This window comes from Leptopilina heterotoma, unplaced genomic scaffold (genome assembly GCF_015476425.1).
Source record: "Leptopilina heterotoma isolate Lh14 unplaced genomic scaffold, ASM1547642v1 Lhet_81, whole genome shotgun sequence".
NCBI lineage: Eukaryota > Metazoa > Arthropoda > Insecta > Hymenoptera > Figitidae > Leptopilina > Leptopilina heterotoma.
In genome coordinates this window covers 2,774,034-2,793,890 of record NW_025111185.1, presented here as the reverse complement: position 1 = coordinate 2,793,890, position 19,857 = coordinate 2,774,034, and the positions used below count along the sequence as shown (strand labels likewise).

The 19,857-nt window shown below is 20.5% G+C and overlaps 2 protein-coding genes across 3 annotated transcripts in view; one reads left to right on the top strand and one right to left on the bottom strand.

Annotated features, from left to right (window-relative positions):
- Nucleotides 1–19,857, bottom strand: part of LOC122511377 (RYamide receptor) — a 199,893-nt gene that overhangs the window by 3,529 nt on the left and 176,507 nt on the right. For both annotated transcript variants that reach the window (XM_043626570.1, XM_043626568.1), the window contains exons 3-5: nt 13,578–13,828; nt 10,292–10,451; nt 3,540–3,608 (exon numbers count right to left, since the gene is read on the bottom strand). In XM_043626570.1, coding sequence (XP_043482505.1) covers nt 3,540–3,608; nt 10,292–10,451; nt 13,578–13,828 — 480 coding nt within the window. The remainder of the gene's footprint in view (nt 1–3,539; nt 3,609–10,291; nt 10,452–13,577; nt 13,829–19,857) is intronic.
- LOC122511376 (arylsulfatase B) overlaps nt 1–19,857 on the top strand; it is a 57,304-nt gene that overhangs the window by 2,031 nt on the left and 35,416 nt on the right. The window lies entirely within an intron of this gene.

Below are 19,857 nucleotides of genomic sequence, written 5' to 3'. Positions count from 1 at the left end.
AAAAATAATTAAATTGTTTCGAACGATTTTATTAAAATTTTATAAGGGTCATTAAATTTTTTTGAAAAATATTATATTAAAAATTTTAAAAAAATGAATTTTTTCATGAAATTTTATTAAAATTTTATTAAAAATAAAATTGAATTCTTACAAATAATTTTACTAATTATAAATAAAATTGAATTGTTTTGAAGGAATTTGAATAAATATTTATAATAAAAATTCAAGAAATACTTGTTGATAAAAATGCAGGCACTCAACATATTAAAAATTTTATGTATATTTTATATATCTCGTTTATATTCGACTTTTAGTCATATTTTTCATACTGTCATCTAGTTTATTTCCTGAAAAAAAATTTTTAGAGAGAGTGTGAGGAATGTCTTTCATATCTAGATATAATATGATGCGAGAAAAACTTTTAGGGGGGAACTTTTCCGCATCTCTTGTAAATTTCATTTATAGATGACCCATCAGACACAAATTATTTATCGAAATTAATTGACGATATATTGACTTATTTCACTTCCGTTCCATATATTATATATATTTTCTTTCTATAAATAATAAAATTATTATAAATTATCATAATCAAAAAACTATTATAAGTTATCATAATTATAAAATTATAAAATTTTTATAAAATTATTATCATTGAAATAATTATAAATATCAGAATTATAATATTTCTCTATTTTTCTGAATTAAAAATATTTTTTTTTCAATTTTCTAAGTCATTTACATGGAAATTTTGTTTTTTAAATAACATCCTTCATGATTATGTGGATAAACATTTTTTCTATTGTTTCCGTTTTCTACTGTGCTGTTATTATTCCAGTTAGCGTCTTCCGTTTCACTTTATGTATTTATAATAACAACAATTATATAAAAACATTTTTTTTAGTTTATATAATATAAAAAAGTATTTTTGTATTTTTATTGAAACAATTGTGAAAAAAAAAATATTTGAAAAAATAGAAAGTTTTTTTGAAAAATAAAAAAATATTCAAAAAAATTAAAAAGATTCTGAAAAAATAAAAAAAAATTCTTTTATTAAAAATTATTAATTGCAATAAAACATTTAAACTTAAATTTTTTATTGAAAATATTTTCATAAATTACTGATTGCGATAAAAATTAAAAACTGAAATTTTACTTTTAAAACTGTTAATAATTGTTTTTTAGATTGAGACAAAATTATTGTTGTTAATAAAAATTTAATTTGAAGGAGAAATAAATAAAAATTTCATTCACAAATATTTAGAATCAAAAAAATATTCTTTTAAAAATATTAGAAAAAATTTTACAAATATTTTAGAAATTATTTAAAAAATGTTAACAAATATTTTTGAAAATAATTGACAAAATATTTTTAAATATAGTTTAAAACATTTAAACGAAATATTAAGATTAACAATCACTTCGAGTCAAATTATATACAAAATAAAAACAAACAAAAAATAATTTTTAGACTCTGAACGAAAGGGTTATTCACATTTCAATGTGATAGGAAATAATAACCATTTCTATAAAATAAATAATTAAAAAAATTAATATTTTTAATAATAAATAAAATAATTATTAAATAAATAAATTTATTATTTAATAAAATTTTTTTTTTATTATTGGTTTTTTAATGGCAGCCAATAATGTGCCAATAATGGTTGCCAATTATTGGCATCGGCGTGGACATCCCACGATTTTACCATTAGTGGTCCATTATTGGGAGCCAATAATAAACCTAGAGAAAACCAATGGCTCCCAATATTGGGCCATTAATGCACCAATGGTAGACTAATGACTATTTCCCATTGGGTCACTATCAAAAATTGATTTACAATAATTAATTTCATCTTTGCAACGATATATTATATAAATGACATTTCTATTCTTGAGAAAATTTTCATTAAAGACTTTTATTGAAATGACTTTTATTTTTTTCCCTCTTAAAATCGAGTATTTCATTAAACTGTAAACTCTTGTACACAATTCGCCTCTTATATGAAGTGCAGAAGGGTGCTTATAATTTTGAAAAAAATTCTCTATCGATATATTGATCATCCGAGCGGCATAAAGAACTTATATATAATATACATTTCATCCTCAAATAAAAAAAAGTAACGACTTTGAAAAGTACAGATTCAAAAGCCATATTAAACCAGACCATTGCACTGCGCATATCAAAATGATATTTAAATATTTAATATGCGTGCGATAAATATTTAAGAATATATGTCATCTTAGTCCAATTTTTGCAAAATTTAATTCATATCCATTTCTGTTAATTAATTCGAGTTAATTGAAAAGAAGAGTTTTAAAAAACAAATAAAAAACAAAATCACTTTTTCATAATGTAGATTGTATGAATATAAAATAAGTTTAATAATCATGAAGAAAAAAGAAATAATAAATAATAGTAGTAATTTTTCAAAAACTATAAATTTAAATTTATATTTATATATTTATATTTATATATTTTATATTCATAAATTATAAATTATAAATTACTAAATTAATAATTGTTTAAAAAAAAATGTATTATTTATGAACAAAAGTGTTATGCTAAAATGGTTATTTCTCCATATTTTGACATTTTACGAGATAAAAAAATAATTATAAATATTAATTTTAAAATAAAAAAATTTATTATATTTGTGAATAAAAGGTTGGCTCTAAAAATTCATGGTTGTTTTGCGATTTTTTAAAATTTTATGGGAGGAAAAAAGAATTTATTAATAAAAGTTCTTGTAATCAAAAAAATTTTTTTCCCTTAACGATCAGTTTATTTTTATATGAAAAATTTTTATCCACATTAAATAATTTGATATTTCTTTATTATCAATTAAACTGAATTTTTTTTCGATGCGTAAAATATTTTCTAAACTTTTTAGACTTATAGGCTAGTTTTAATAAATTTCTTTTATAAAAAAACTTTCATCCTTTTAATTTCAAATTATATTTTAATTTTCATCAATTTATGAATTTTTATTTTAATTTAAAACCTTTTTTCTATTTAGTTATTTTTTTTATCTCTTATTTTTACTTTTATTTATTTATTTACGGGCATTGAGTCCCATTCGTACATAAAGTACTAAAAGTATTTAACAGTTATAAAGATATTATTTATAAATTTGTTATTTGAACGAATGGGCTTGTCCCGTAAATAAATAAATAAATAAATAAATAAACAAATAAATATAAATAAATATCAATAATGTTATGGATAAAATTAATAAAATAAATTTTAAAAAATGAGTAAATATATAAAAATTAAAAAAGTACTTTTTGGAGTAAAAAAATGTTAAACATTTTTTATGTTAAAATGAAAATATTTAGAAAGATATTACATTGTAATAATTACGTCAAATTTCAAAATGCTTTTTGGGAAACATAAGTACAAAACATAACATTCAACTGTCACTCAAATTTAGTTTAAAGTTAAGAGTTTCTCAACAATTTAAACTTATGCTGCAGACAGATTCTAATTTCCTTTGTACAATAACTGTGAAATTTCAAATAATATTGTAATATCGACTTACTATCAAAACATTGAAGGGCAACCAGCAAATTGTAAAGACTGTCACGACAGTCATCATCATTTTCACCATCTGCAAAAGAAAAATTTCTCTCAGTTGTGAATTTTCTTCAAGTTTCAAAAAAAAAAATTTAATTTATTAATTTTACCTTTTTCTCTATTTAAATTAACTTATTTAACTCCTATATAATAATTAATAAAAAATTTTGACGATTTATAGCAATGATAATAATTTTTTTCTGTAGTTTTATTTTAATAATAATATATTTTTTGCATGCGTGTAATAAATAATAATTATTTCTAATTACATAATTTAAAAATAATAATATTAATTGTAATAGTTAATTAATTTAATATTTGAAATTGATTAAAAAATTTTTTTTTTAAATTTGATTATATTAAAAAATTTTTAATTCATTACATTGCACTTAGTAATTAATTTATAATCGATTAAATTATTTTCTGAATTTTAAAAAGTAAGGGAAAAAACCAATTACGTTAAAATTTATAAAATAAAAATTTAAATATTGTTATAAAAAAAGGCTATAAATAAATTCCTGTTTAAATATTACATGGAAGTAGTTGGAATTACTGATTTGCTGGTGAATTTTTTGATAAGGTCAGAGGGTGAGAGGAGGGAGGGAGGGGGCGTTAATTAAATGTTACGTAAGATCAATTAGCGAAGATTATAATGAAATCGTCGATTTATAATTATATCGTGAAAAATTTAGTAATTTATCAATTAAAAATAGTTTCCATACTTCGAAGTGAATTGAAAATTTAAATTTAAACTTTAAAATTAAAATTAGACTTCTCGTGTCTGGCTATAATTGTTTACTTACTACTGCAATAGGAGAAATATCGAAAAAGTCCGACTAAAGTGGTCTTTTACTACTGAAAACCTTTTCAAGGTAAATTTTTTCTAATGGCAATTAATCTGATAATTTAAAATAATTTAATTTTTTTGTGTAAATAAAAAATAAAAAAATAAGTAAATTTGTGGTTTGACTATATAATTGACTTATGTACTATTGAAAAATCGTTAATGTTAAATTTTTTATTATACGAATTTATCTGATAACAATTAGTTGATAATAATATTAATATTAATAATAATATTTGTATTAAATGAATAAACAAATAAATAAGAACATTTTCGGTCTGACTATAATTGACTTGTACTACTGAAAACTTTAAAGTTAAATTCATTGTTATACAAATTTATCTGATGGTAAATTTATAATAATATATAATTTATATAATATATAATAATAATATTAATTAATAATTTAATTAATAAATAATTAAATTTTTTGTCTGACTATAATTGACTTGTACTACTGAAAAAATCTGTAATGCTAAATTTTTAGTTATAAAAATTTATCTGATAATAATAATAATAATAAATAATAATTTATTTGTATAGAAGTATAGAATAAAAATACAAATAAATAAATGAGTAAATTTTTTGTCTGACTGTAATTGACTTGTACTACTGGAAAACTGATAATGCTAAATTCCCTGTTATACGAAATTATCTGATAACAATTATTATTGATATAATAATATTAATTATTAGTAAAAACCGTTAATGTTAAACTTTTTGTTTTACGAATTTATATCTGATAATTTAATTTGCAACTAAATACATAAATAAATTTCTGCTCTGACTACAATTGACTTGTACTACTAAAAAGTTTCTACTTTTTTCCTTTGCGTTAAATATTATTTTTCATTTAATTTTTTCTTTCTTAAATTCTACCATTTATTATTGATAAATTTTACGAATTAACTCAACTCATTGTTTTAGTCTAAAAAAAATTAAAATAACGATTATTAGGTATTAAATTAAATTAAAGTGTTTAAAAGCATTGTAATTAAACGTCTCAAATCGAAGAGAATGAGATTAAAGGAGAATTTTTTTTATTTTCTAATGTAAAAGAGATAATAAATTTTTTTCTCTTGGAAAATTGTTTGAGAACTAATAAAAAAAAAAACAAAGATGTTTAAGTACTTTTTCTTCACCAACCGCACATAATGTATGTGTGTGTGTGTGTGTGTGTGTGCTATTTGAAAAATAGCAGTAAATTCCCATATTATTTGTGGGCAATCGTATATTTTAAAAGTGAATTAAAAAAATGAAATCGTAACGAAAAATGTAATTTTGAAAAACTTGAAAGTTATATATAAATAGTGGAAAAAATTTTTCAAATTAAAACGTTACTTGAATAGTCGCTTATATATACAGTACGAAAACCTAGCACGTCAGTCATATCCCATGAGTGGGAGTGAGACAGACTTATGCGATTCCCATACTTTCCTATGACTGACGGATAGCTTTTCTTACTGTATATTCATGGCAAATAATAATAATGATAATAAAATGATTGTTCTCAAATATGAGAAATTATTTTTTGATGAATAAAATTCTCTCGGGAAATAAAATGAGAAAACACACTGGATATAAGTGTTTGATTTTTGTTTGTTAACTCACGAAGTAGAAGGATAATATGCCATTTGAAAACATTTTCCATTTTGAGTTATCGCACAAGTACAGAAGTTTTAATGCATTTATATATTTATAAATCTCTGGAATTCGTTACTTCGTAGCGATTAAAACGCATATTATACAGTTTTCAGTATTCAATTAAAGTTTCTTAATTAATTTTATTTTAGAAATAATATTTTACAAAATGCGCATTTCATTTTCAGTTCCTTTGTATGTTTTAAGTAGTAAAAGACAATATCGAAGTCGGACAGGAAAAAATGAAAATTTGAAATTAATTAAAAATAGAAAGAAATTAATGAATACAGAAAAAATATTAGATTTTTTATTTCAGTAGATAAAGAAAATTCTGGTCAGACGAAGAAATTCGTTTGCGCGGCAAACTTTTTACTCCATTTTTTAAGTAAAATTAGAAATTTTAAAAATAATAGAATTTAAAAATTTGTAATTAAAATTTTTGTTCAAAACACTAAAACAAATTGAATTTTGAAGAAAATTACAAATAATTGCAAAAATTCAATTATTTTCAAAAGTTATAAAATTTTTCACATAAAATTCAATTATGTTCAAAATTAAAAAAAAATTCTCGTCAAAATCCCAATTATCTTTGTAATAAATAACAAAATTTTTCCCCAAAATTCAATTATTTTCAAACTTGACAATAAAATTCTTGTCCTAATTTTAATTATTTTCAATATATCCTACTATTTTAATAAAATTTTACGAAAAAAATTCAATTATTTAAAAAGAATTAAATAAAATTCTACATAAACATTTAATTATTTTCATGAATAATAAAGATTCCACAGTAATTCAATTAGTTACAATTTTTTATAAATTTCTTCGCAATAATTTAATTATTTTCATAAATTTTTAATAATTAGAAAACATGAAGAAATCGATCGATTTCTTCATGTTTTATAAAAATTTTTTATTAGTTTTATTTATAGATTTATAGATTATTTATAGTTTTTATTTATATTAGTTTTATTTTTGAATTTATTAATTCCTGTTGAAAAACAATAATAATTAAATATTTATTTAAAAAAGAAGTTATTGGTGTTTTTCGATTAGTTTCACAATTAAAGAAATTCGTAAATAAATGCAACAGAACATTTTTTTGAGTAGAATCTTTTCCTATATTTTCTAAAAATTAAAAAATTTTTAATTTCATTTTCAATTAAAATTTGCAATTGACAAATAGAATTCATAAACATTTTTTCCCTTTATCTTTAAAAAAAAACTTTGAATTTTATTAAAACAATTGAAATTAAGAAATAGAATTGATGCAAATTATTTCCTCATGAAAATTGAGAATTTTCTACAAAAATATTAAGCAACGAAAGAAAAGAAAAAATATTAAGAAATTAAAATGTTTTTCTTCCCAAAAGAAAAAAATGAGTTAGTAAACAATATTGTTATTAAGAAATAAAAATTATGCATAAAATGGATATATATTTCCTATTTCTTAATCATAATTTTTTATAAAAATTAACAATTTTCTATTTTTTATAAATAAAAACGAGAAGCATAATTTAGATCAGTCAAACGAAGTTTGTTTTAGAAAAAAGAGAAAAATAAACAAAATGGGTATACCTATTTTAAATTTATTTATCATATTTTTTTTTAAATTTTTAAATTTTTTAATTTCTAATATTATTTTATTATAAAACATGAAAAAATATCAATGCATACTTATTTTCAATTTCTCAAACAATATTTTTTAATTTTTAATTATCTTCAGACCAAAAAATTATTTATTTATTCACTACAAATTAATTATTATATATTAAAATTATTATCAACTAATTATTATCAGATAAATTAATATTTCAGACAGGCAAAAAATTTAGGTATTTATTTATTTAATACAAATTAATAATTATTAAGTAATTATTATCAGATGAATTTTCATAACAAAGAATTTACTTATTTATTTGTTTATTTATTAAATAAAAATTAATTACTATCAATTAATATTATTATCCACTATTATCAAATAAATTGGTACAAGAAAAATTTTAACGTTTTTTCAGTAGTAGAAGTCAATTATAGTCAGACCAAAAATTTACTTATTTATTTTTTTTTTACTCAATAAAAATGAAATTATTTTTAATTATCAGATTAAGGGCATGTTATTCAGTGGTCACGTGCCCCATATACTTTACTATGAGTCACGTGACCACTGAATAAAATAACCTTAATTCCTATTAAAAAAATTTAACAGAAAAAGGTTTTCAGTAGTTAAAGTCAATTCTAGTCAGACATAAAATTAAATTTATTTATAATTTTACATATTTGTAAAAGAAGTAAGTAGTATGAGAAAATACAACTGTAAATTTTTGATTCAGTAGTAAAAGACCAATTATTGTCATAACAAAAATTAAATTATTTTCAATTTTATCAAATAAATTTGAATTAGAAAAAATTTAACAGTATCATTTTTCTGTAGTTCAAGTCAATTATAGTCAGACAAAAAATGAAATTAACAAATATATTCGTTAAAAATAATAATAATAACAATAAGCAATATAAATATTAACAATCTTAATTATTATCATTATTAATATCTTCATTACTAATAAAAATAAAAATAATAATAATAATAATAATAATAAAAACAATAATAAAAAAAGAGAACTTTCAGTTATCATTACGTCATGAAATGTGAAAAAGACTATTTTTCAGAACATTGAAAAAAGCAAGCTTAAGTCATTTATCTTTATTCTTATACACAGTTGAATATTGTGTTATAAACAAATTAAAAAAAATTATTTCCCTAGAGAAAAATGAAAGACTGCATTTTATGCAAGAAAGAAAAAAGAATTCACTTTATATTTCAATTATGAAAATAGCAGAAAATTTACAATTTTACAGAAACAATTTTTTTTTTCATTTTTTCTCTACCATTTTTGTTTCAATTCACATGCAAGAAAAAATAAAAATTTTTTTTAATGATGTAGGTATAGAAAAGAAAACGATAAACAAAGATAATTTACAATAAGACTCTACAATATACATATAATAGAAAAATATTGATAAAAAAATTATTATAATATATTCTTTATTCCTGCAAAAAAAAAAAAAAAATATTCTCGACCTCAATTCTTGAGGATAACCAATGTCGCAACTATACTGAAAGAGCGAGAGGGAGTTATTCTCAAAAAATTTGAATTAAAGGGTCGAGAGAGAAGTTCTTGAGTTTATATGGAATTATTGTCATCTCTATTCTATTTCATCTCTATTCGCAAATTTTTTTTATATATCGTTTTTTTGACTAGTTTTTTTTTAAATAATTTGAAATTTTAATACCTGTGGAAAAAAATAAATAACAATGAAAGTAGAATTTAAATATTAATTCAGACAAAAATATTGAGAATTTCTAAATAATTTGAAATTTTAATAAATTAATACCTGTGAGGAAAGAAAAATAATAATGAAAGTAGGATTTAAATATTAATTCAGACAAAAATATTGAATTTTTGAATAATTTAATTTAGAAATACTAAAGAAATTACATGGAAAAAATTTTTATCTGGAATAGCTACAAATTTCACTTTATTAGCAAAATTTTTAGTTGTTTTTTACCGTGTAGGTTCTTTACAAAAATTGTAATTAAAATATTATTGATTATAAGTTTAAAAATATTTTTTTTGCATAAGTAAAGTTTTTTAAACTGCCAACGACCGTCGAAATTTCACACTAGTTATAATCAAGCTAGATTATTATTAATTAATATTAATTGTATTATATTTATAATTTTATATTAATTATATATGATATAATAGTTTAGTAATTGGCATTAAAAAAATATTTATTTTATTTATACTTATTATATTTATTAATTATCCATTTATTAATAATTATTTGTAATTATAATAAAAGGCAAATAAGACGAAAACATTCGGACAATGAATATAAATATTTATTTACTCCAACATTGTCCGAATGTTTTCGTTTTATTCGCCTATTATTTTATAAAAGATCTCGGACGTTAAAGATTATTTAACTAATGTAATTATAATAATTATTTGTATTTTTGAAAAAATATATTTTTAGTAGTCAAAAGTGGATAAATATTTACAATTTGAAAAAAATGAAAATAAGAGTGAGATTGAAAATTTTGGGGGAGAATTATATTGTTGATTAAATAAGAAAGATTAGCATATAAATTGCTAATAAAACGTAAATTAAGTAAACATTATTTAATAGAGTATTTATTATTAACAAAATTTACAGATTTTTCTCACCTTCCTCTTTGATTTAGCCATCCTTTGATCTCTAGTGTTTTCCGCCTCACCTGGAGGTCGTTTACCCCACACCATTATCGCGATACTGGTATACGTAAACATCATTACTAAAAGAGGCACCAGATATTGCAGGACCAGTAAAGAAATTGAATAATAATACCTAAATTGACAAAAAAAAAAATATTCATAATTTAAAAAAATATTTTTTAGTTTCAAATTTTTTATTTATTTTTTTTATTTTCAAATTAATAAAATTAACATCACAATCATTTCATTTCAATTTTTTAACCCACAAAGCACAGATATTTTCTGCAAGTTTGCTGCAAGTTTTCCATGCAAATTTCGCAAGTTTGCATGGAAAACTTGCAGCAAACTTGCAGAAAAATACTGTGCTTTGTGGGAATTTTAAAATTAACATTAAGATCTTTAAATTTATTACTGTTAATTGCCATAACTAAAAAAATAGTGTAATTAAATTGTTAATAGTAATTTATATTAATTTCGAAAAATATTTATCAACCTGAAAAAATTCGCTAACTTCTTACTTACTTTTTTTAAAATAGAAAATTCTAATTTAAATTTTTTTTGATAAAAATAAAATATGAATTGGAATATAGTTTTAATACTATTCTAACTATAATAATCATATATTCCGAGACAGGGAATTCAGGCAAAAGTCATGGGTTTTTATTATTAAAAGTACTGGAAATAATTAAATTTTTAGAATTCATAACAAAATTCTAGGTGTATTTTTTGTTTGCTTCATAAACCATGAATTTACCACGAATTCTAATATGAAACCTTCAAATTTTTCTATTCCTGACAATAATTTCTTATCAAATAACTTAATTCTTTCACAAATAAATGAACTTCAAAAGGTTTCAATTTAAAATTTTATAAAATTTCAATTTTTAATGAATTCAGTTAGAAATTTTAATAAACTCAGATTTTTCAAAAATTTAAATAATTCAAATTTTTCTGAAATTAGTTAAATTGTTTAATATATATAATTAATTAATTATTAAAAATAATGGATTTATAGAAGAAATTTTAGTTAGAAACATTAAAAAAAATTTAATTATAGGGAAGTTACAATAATAATTGCAGAAATTCAATTATACTTTCAAAAGTAATAAAATTCTTCTCACAAAATCAATTATGTTCAAAATTTAAAAAATATTCTCTTCAAAATCCCTTATCTTTATAAATATAATCAAATTCTTCTCCGAAATTTAATTATTTTCAAAAATTTTAATATAATTCTTTGGCAAAATTTCAATTATTTTCCAAAATTTTCCTCAATTCAATGATTTTTAATATCTACTATATATATTATTAAATTTTTAATAAAATTTGTCAAAAGAATTCAATTATTTAAAAATTTGTTGATAAAATTCTTTATATGAATTAAATTTTAAGAAACATTCAATAAATTAATTATTTTTATATTTAAATAATTGAATTCTCATAAAATATTCTAATAAAAATTGATTTAAAAATAAATTTTAGTTTAAATTTTAGATAATAATTGAATATAAAAGGCATTATAGCGTAAATTTGTAGAAATAATTGAATTTTGAAAAGGTTATAAATTAAAATCTTTTGAAAATTTGAAAATTTTTATACATTTAATTGACAATTTCTCTAGAATTAATTTTTTTGAAAAAGTTTAATTGAATTTTTTCGAAAATGATTTGAAGTTTTCATTTTTTAATATACATAATGTTTAATAATTGAATTCTCAAAGAACTTTTTCAAAAATTATTAAAAACTAGCAAAACTATACGCGCGTGAAATTTTCATTCCCCTTTTTATTTTACAATATTTTATTTTCGAAATTTAATGAAAATTCTTCATTTTTTAAAAAATATGATTTTTCTAACAGTTTTTTTTTGAAATTTAATTTTCTGAACAACTCTTCCTATAGAAATTTACAAATATATTTCTAACAACAACTTGAACGCAAGATATTTTTTATAAAATAATTGAACTTTCGGGTACGAGTGGAACAATCCTGGGAACAAGTTTACATCTAAATTTTTTTAAAGTTCAATTATTTTCCAAATTTTCAATGAGAATTTTTCAAAAATACGATTATATTTCAAAATAATTTTGAAAAGTAAACAAATAAAATTCATTATAATATAAAATTTATTTCACTGAAATTTGACAAAATTTTTTAATTTTTCAACAATTTTTTAAAATTATTTTTGAAAATACAATTATTTAAAAAAAATTTTAATTGCATTTTTTCAAGAAACAAACAGATTATGTCGATTATTATAATACTAGCAACAATTCTAATTTTTTACTTCATTTTTTAAATAAAATTATCAATTTTAAAAATAATAGAATTTAAAAATTTTAATTCAAATTTTTGTTGAAAACACTAAAATAATTCAATTTTGGAGAAATTGCAAAAATTTTATTGCAGAAATTCAATTATTTTCAAAAGTAATAAAATTCTTGTCCTAATTTCAATTATTTTCAATATCTATTATTTTAAAAAAAATTTAATAAAATCGTACACAAACATTTAATTATTGTCAAAAATATTAAAAATTCCACAGGAATTCAATTATTTACAATTTTTTTATAAATTTCTTCGCAATAATTCAATTATTTTCATAAATTTTTAATTATTATAAATTATTATAAAACATAAAGAAATCGATCACTCCGAGTCTTTCGACTCGGAGCAATCAATATCTTCATGTTTTATAGCAAAATACTTTTATAAGTTGTTTAATTTCAAAAAGGTTTGAATTTGGAATTTTTGAATGTCTTAATTCCTGTGAAAAAATAATAATAATTAAATATTTATTTAAAAAAGAAATTATTGATGTTTTTGAATAATTTTACAATTAAAGAAATTCCTAAATAAATGTAACAGAATATTTGTATTGAGTAAAATTTTTTTTCTTTATTTTCTAAATATTTTAAAAAGTTTCAATTTCATTTTCAATGCGAAAATTTGTAATTGATAAATAAAAGTTATAAACATTTTTTTCCTTTATTTTTAAAGAAACTTCTTTTTTTTTAATTTTATTATTGACTATTAATTATTAATTAATTAATATAATCGCATTTGCTATAAGTTTGAAAGTCGCTTACAAAGCGACTTACTAGGTTTTTACTTTGGACAGCAATATTAATATTAAGTTAAGATTTTTTTTTTTCGTTTTTGAGCAAATATTTCTAATTTATGAATTAATTGATTTTTAATAGTAATATATATATATAGTGATTAGTAAGAAATAATGGATGAATTTGTGTATATTCTGACCTTTGTTGTGGCGAGGGCCACATTTCCTCACACATGTATCGATCACATGCAACATATCGATCAGCCGGTTGATCCAGCTTAGAAACAACAGCGATTGGAAAAGAAACAATTAGGGCAAGCAACCACACTGCAAGGATAAGTAGCTTAGCATGTGTTTTCGACATTCGTGGCCTCAATGGCCACATAATCGCAATATAACGATCTATACTTATGGCCACCAATGTGTAGGCACTCACTAAAACTGACACTGCCTGCGGAACAAAAAATTATCAACAATTACATTACAAAATTTTATTCATTTCATCAATTATTAAAAAGTTAAAAACTATACATGACTTTATCAATTTTTACTTAAAACTATCGAATTGCAACGAATTGATACCAAAGTCAAATCTAATAACACAAATTTTAGATCCAAATTTTAGGTATCAATTTCATTCATTATTTTCTATCATTTTTATATATAGAAAAAAAATTTTTAAAAATAAAAAAATAAAAAAAAATATGGTAAACTTTTCAAATATCGAACTAGGTCCGTAAATCCCGTAAAAGTCCGTAACTTTACTTGAAGTCCTTTTAGAGAAATTACAAATGATTGTAGAAATTCAATTATTTTTAAAAGTAATAAAATTCTTCGCAAAAATTCAATTATGTTCAAAAAACTTTTTAAAATTCTAGTCAAAATTTCAATTATCTTTAGAAATAATTCAATTCCTCTCCGAAATTCAATTATTTTCAAAGATTTTAATAAAATTCCTGTTAAAATTTAAATTATTTTCAACAAATTTTCCTCAATTCAACGATTTTTAATAGATATCTACTATTCTAATAAAATTTTCCAAAAGAATTCAATTATTCAAAAAACAAATTTAATAATATTCTACACAAACCATTAATTATTTTCACAAAAATAATAAAAATTTCACAGAAATTCAATTATTTACAAATTTTATATAAATTTCTTAGCCATACCTAATTCAATTATTTTCATAAATAATAAAATTATTACAGGGATTCAATTATTTTCGTAAATAATAAAATTCTTTTGAGAAATTCAATTATTTTTTTAAATAATAAAATTTATGACAGAATTTTGATTATTTTTAAATACAATTTTATTCGAATTCCTCGAAAAATGTAATTATTCATAAAAATTCTATTAACATTCATCAAAAGAATTCAATTATTTAAAAATTTGTTGATCAAATTCTTTATGAGAATTAATTTTAAGAAGTAATCAAATATTCAATAAATTCTTTATCTTTTGTATTCAAATAATTGAATTCTCGTAGAATTTTCTAATCAAAACTGATTTGAAAATTAATTTTTTTTTGAAGTTTTAGCTAATGAATATTAACAGCATTGGAGCATGAATTTTTAGAAAAAATTGAATTTTAAAAAGTTTTCAAATTAAAATCTTGGAAAATTTGAATTTCTCATATTTTTACCCAACGGGAAGTTGCCAATGTTAACGATTGGTTCAATAATGGGCCATGCTTGGTACCCAATGGTTTTTTCTTGGCAAAACAATTGGCAACCATCATTGGACCACCAATGGTTTAAACTTGGGATGATCACGCTACTGCCAATGATCGGTAGCCAAGCATCGGGCCAATATTAGTTGCCAAGGAATTGCCAAGGAAACAAAATCGATTTTTAAAAGCTTGATTTTTTATTGGCAGCCAACAAAAAACCAAGGTTTTGAAAATTGATTTTTTTAAATTATTAATTAAAATTTATTTTTAAAAAATATATTTTTCAAAAATTTATTTAAAAAAAATATATTTTTTAAAAATATATATTTTTTTAAATTAATAGAACATATTAATTTAATTTGTCACCTCTGGTAAAACAAAGATGAAAGACTGATAAATTCCCTCACTTTATATTTTACAGTGGAGGGATGACTGTGAATGTCTTTGCGAGAGAGAAGCAGGTACTTATATAGAGCCAGTGAGAAAGGTCACAAGCGAGAACAAATCACTAGCATGCACTCTGGCGGCGCTTGTCGGAAGTGGCGCAACGTTGGTTGCCAAGCGCTGTGTCGATAACGTCAGGATATGCATGCGCGCCAGAAAACAGTTCCGACAAGCGCCGCCAGAGTGCATGCTAGTGATTTCTTCTCGCTTGTGACCTGTTTCACTGGCTCTATATAAGTACCTGCTCCTCTCTCGCAAAGACATTCACAGTTATCCCTCCACTGTAAAATATAAAGTGAGGGAATTTATCAGTCTTTCATCTTTGTTTTACCAGAGGTGACAAATTAAATTAATATGTTCTATTAATTTAAAAAAATATATATTTTTAAAAAATAAATTTTTGAAAAATATATTTTTTAAAAATAAATTTTAATTAATAATTAAGAAAAATCAATTTTCAAAACCTTGGTTTTTTGTTGGCTGCCAATAAAAAATCAAGCTTTTGAAAATCGATTTTGTTTCCTTGGCAATTCCTTGGCAACTAATATTGGCCCGATGCTTGGCTACCGATCATTGGCAGTAGCGTGATCATCCCAAGTTTAAACCATTGGTGGTCCAATGATGGTTGCCATTAATGTTCCAATAATGGAACGGAGTTCGCCAAGCATGGCCCATTATTTAACCAATCGTTTACTTCCCATTGGGTAACTAACAATTCTGTGGAATTAATTTTTTTTTTAATAAAATTCTTGTCAAAATTTCAATTATTATCTTTTAAAAATAATAAAGTTCTTCTAAGAAATTATTCAATTATTGGTTTCAAAAATTTTAATGAAATTCTTGTCAAAATTTCAATTATTTTTAAAAATAATTCAATTCTTCTACGAAATTCAATTATTTTCAAAAATTTTAATGAAATTCTTAGCAAAATTTCAATTATTTTTAAAAATTTCCCTCAATTCAATGATTTTTAATAGTCATCTACTATTCTAATAAAATTTTCCAAAAAAATTCAATTATTTAAAAAATAATTTTATAAAATTCTACACAAACCTTTAATTATTTTCAAAAAATAATACTAATTTCACAGGAATTTCATTATTTACAATTTTTTTTTATAAATTTCTTCGCAATCATTCAATTATTTTCATAAATAATATAATTCTTTATGAGAATTCAATTTTAAAATATATGCAAATTATTCAATAATTTGTTCTTTTTGCATTGAAATAATTGAATTCTAGTAGAATTGTCTCATAAAAATTGATTTGAAAATTAATTTTTTTTTGAAATTTTAGATAATAATTGAATATTAAAAGCATTAGAGCTTGAATTTTTTTTAGAAATAATTGAATTTCGAAAAGGTTTCAGATTAAAATCTTTGAAAATTTGAATTTTTCATATTTTTAACTAACAATTCTGTGGAATTAATTTTTTTGAGAAAGTTTAATTATTGTGGATTTTTTTTATAATATTTGAAGTTTTTATTTTCAAATATATATTTAATTGAAGATTTTACGAATAATTGAAATTTCATAAAATTGAATATTGTAAACAAAATGAATTTGCAAAATTGTCAAAGAAATTTTTTTCGAAAATTATTATTAAATATAATCGATTTTAAGAAGAATTTTAGTTAAAAATATTGTTGAAAATAATAATTGAATTGATTTGACTCGGGCTGGTTATATTTTTGTTAGCAATTGGTCCTTAAATGGTCCGTAATTTTTTATTTTTGGTCCGTAAAGTCCGTATTTTTAAATACTTTCGCTGGTTCGAGCCCTGCTTCCTAGTGAAAGTAAATTTTTAGTGAAGAAAAATTTTATTTTAATTTTTCCTACTTATAATTAAAAATAGTAGTAAAAGACAGTTCTAGTCAGACAGAATGTGCCTTTCTTTATCAACTATAGTAAAGAAAGTTTTCAATCAAAAAAAGTTACAAAATACTTTGGCTGACTACAATTTCTTCTCGTCAATTATTAAAGAAAGATTAAATCAAAGTTTTATGAACTTTTTGTACTTTCAATCAGTATCAAAATAAACAATAATTTATCTAAGAATTCGTATAGTAAAAAGGCCATATTCGTTAAACAGAATTTCTTTCCACTAACTAAATATATATTTATAAATATAAAGAAAATAAATTCTATAATATTCAAAGTCAAACAAAATCGTCCGAATTTTTGTTTGGATTACAGACTTCGCACTAGATAATTAATTTTAAAAATTAGCAAAAAGTAGTAAAAAAGTAGCTATCGAAAAATTAAATTTGACGACCAAAAAAATGGGTTTTAGACACTTCACAAAACTGACAAAAATTCTAATTTAAATAAATGAATTCCTGAGAAATTTTTTTTATTTATCATGAAAAGAATTGAATCCTTAGAAAGATTTTTAAAAAACATTTTTAAATAATTTAATTCTATTTGGAAATTTTTTGAAAATAATAGATATTGTAAATCATTGAATTGTGAAAAGTTTTTAAAACTAATTAAATTTTACAAAGAATTCTATTAAAATTTTTGAGAATAAATAAATGTCTGTGTGGTATTTTCTTAAATGTTTTTAAAAAGAATTGAATCCTAAAAAGCAGTTTATAATTTATGAAAATAATTGAATTCTTACGAACGATGTTATAAGAATTTTTTAAAATAATTGAATTTACAAGTAGAAATTTATTACTTTTAAAAAAAATAATTAAATTGTGATGATAATTGTTATTTATGAAAATAATTGAATTTTGCAAAGAATTTTTTTTAAAATGCCTCAAAATAATTAAATTTTCGGGAATAATTTTGGTATTTATCTTTAATAATTGAATTCTTTCGAAGAATTATTAATGTAAATAATTAAATTCTTGGAAAGAATTTTATTAAAATCTAAAAGAAATTATTAAATTATTTCAAAAAAAATTTAACTCAAATTGTATTTAAAACAAATGATTTCTTTCGCAAAATTTTATTAATAAAATATTCGAAAATAATTGAATTCCTGTAAAAAAATTCTAATATTTTTGTAAATAATTAAATTCTTCCAAAGAATTTTAAAATAAACCTTTTTTTAAATAATTGATTTTTTCGAGGAATTGAAATTAAATTTTTAAGAATAATTATATTTTTCGAGCAGTTCCTGTAAAAATTGTATTAAAAATAAATTGCTAAAAATTTTATTGAAATTTTTTAAACTAATTAAATTTTTGAAATGAATTTTACTATTTATAAATATAATTGATTTTTTTTTAAATTTGTTAAAATTTTAGAAAATAATTGAATTCTATTGACATTTTTTTATAACGAATTAAGAAAAAAATTGAATTCTTTCGTGAAATTTTTTTGAAAATAATTGAATTTTTCTAATGAATTTTACTATTTATAAATAAAATTGAATTGTTTCCAAGGATTTATTAAAATTTTAGAAAATAATTGAATTCTTGCGAAAAATTTTATTAAAATGTTTAAAAAGAATTGAATTTTTGTGAAAAATTTTGTTATTTTTGAAAATAATAATTCAATTCTTCATAAGAAATTTTATAAACATTGTTTTAAATTATTAATTTTTTCGAAATATAATAAATATTAGGAAAATTTTATTTTAAATAATTGAATTTTTCGATTAATTAATTTAAAATAGTATTAAAAATAATTGAAATTCTTCGACGAGTTTTATTATTCATGAAAATAATTGAATTCTTGCTTAGAATTTTATTAAACATTTTTTTAAAAAATTGAATTTCCATGAAAACAGAAAAATGTCATTATTAGTGAAAGTATTTGAATTATTGTAAAGAATTATTAATTAAAAATTTTGTTAAATAATTAATTTTGTTGAATAATGAAGTCTGGGATTCAATTACACAGTTTTTCTAATTTTATTAAATTAATACAAAGCGTATCAAAATTGTTTCAATATAACTTTTTAATACCTTTTGATATACCAGTAATTTTTTTCAAAGACAAAAGTATAATTTTTACTGAACTGAATCCAGTAAAAATATATGATCCGTTATTAATTTTTTCCTCTCTCAAAAGATTAGCTTTCACTTATGAATCTTTTAATCTCCTCTTAGCATTTATAAAGAGTTTAAAAATAAAGCTACTAAATGTATATGAAGAATATGAAAACTACATAGATATAAAAATAAGTTACAACAGAGAAAATGAAAATATTTCTGTTTATTTTCTAGTGGAGAATTATAAATTCAAACAGAAACCGTGTTGAATTGAATCACAGAGGGAAAAAATACACTTCAGAATATTCTTCAGAGAATAATAAATGAAAAAAAAATTACAGTCAGAAAGGATAAAAGATTTGTTGTCGGTCTTTTATATGATACATATCAAAAAGAAAGGAAATAAGTTCAA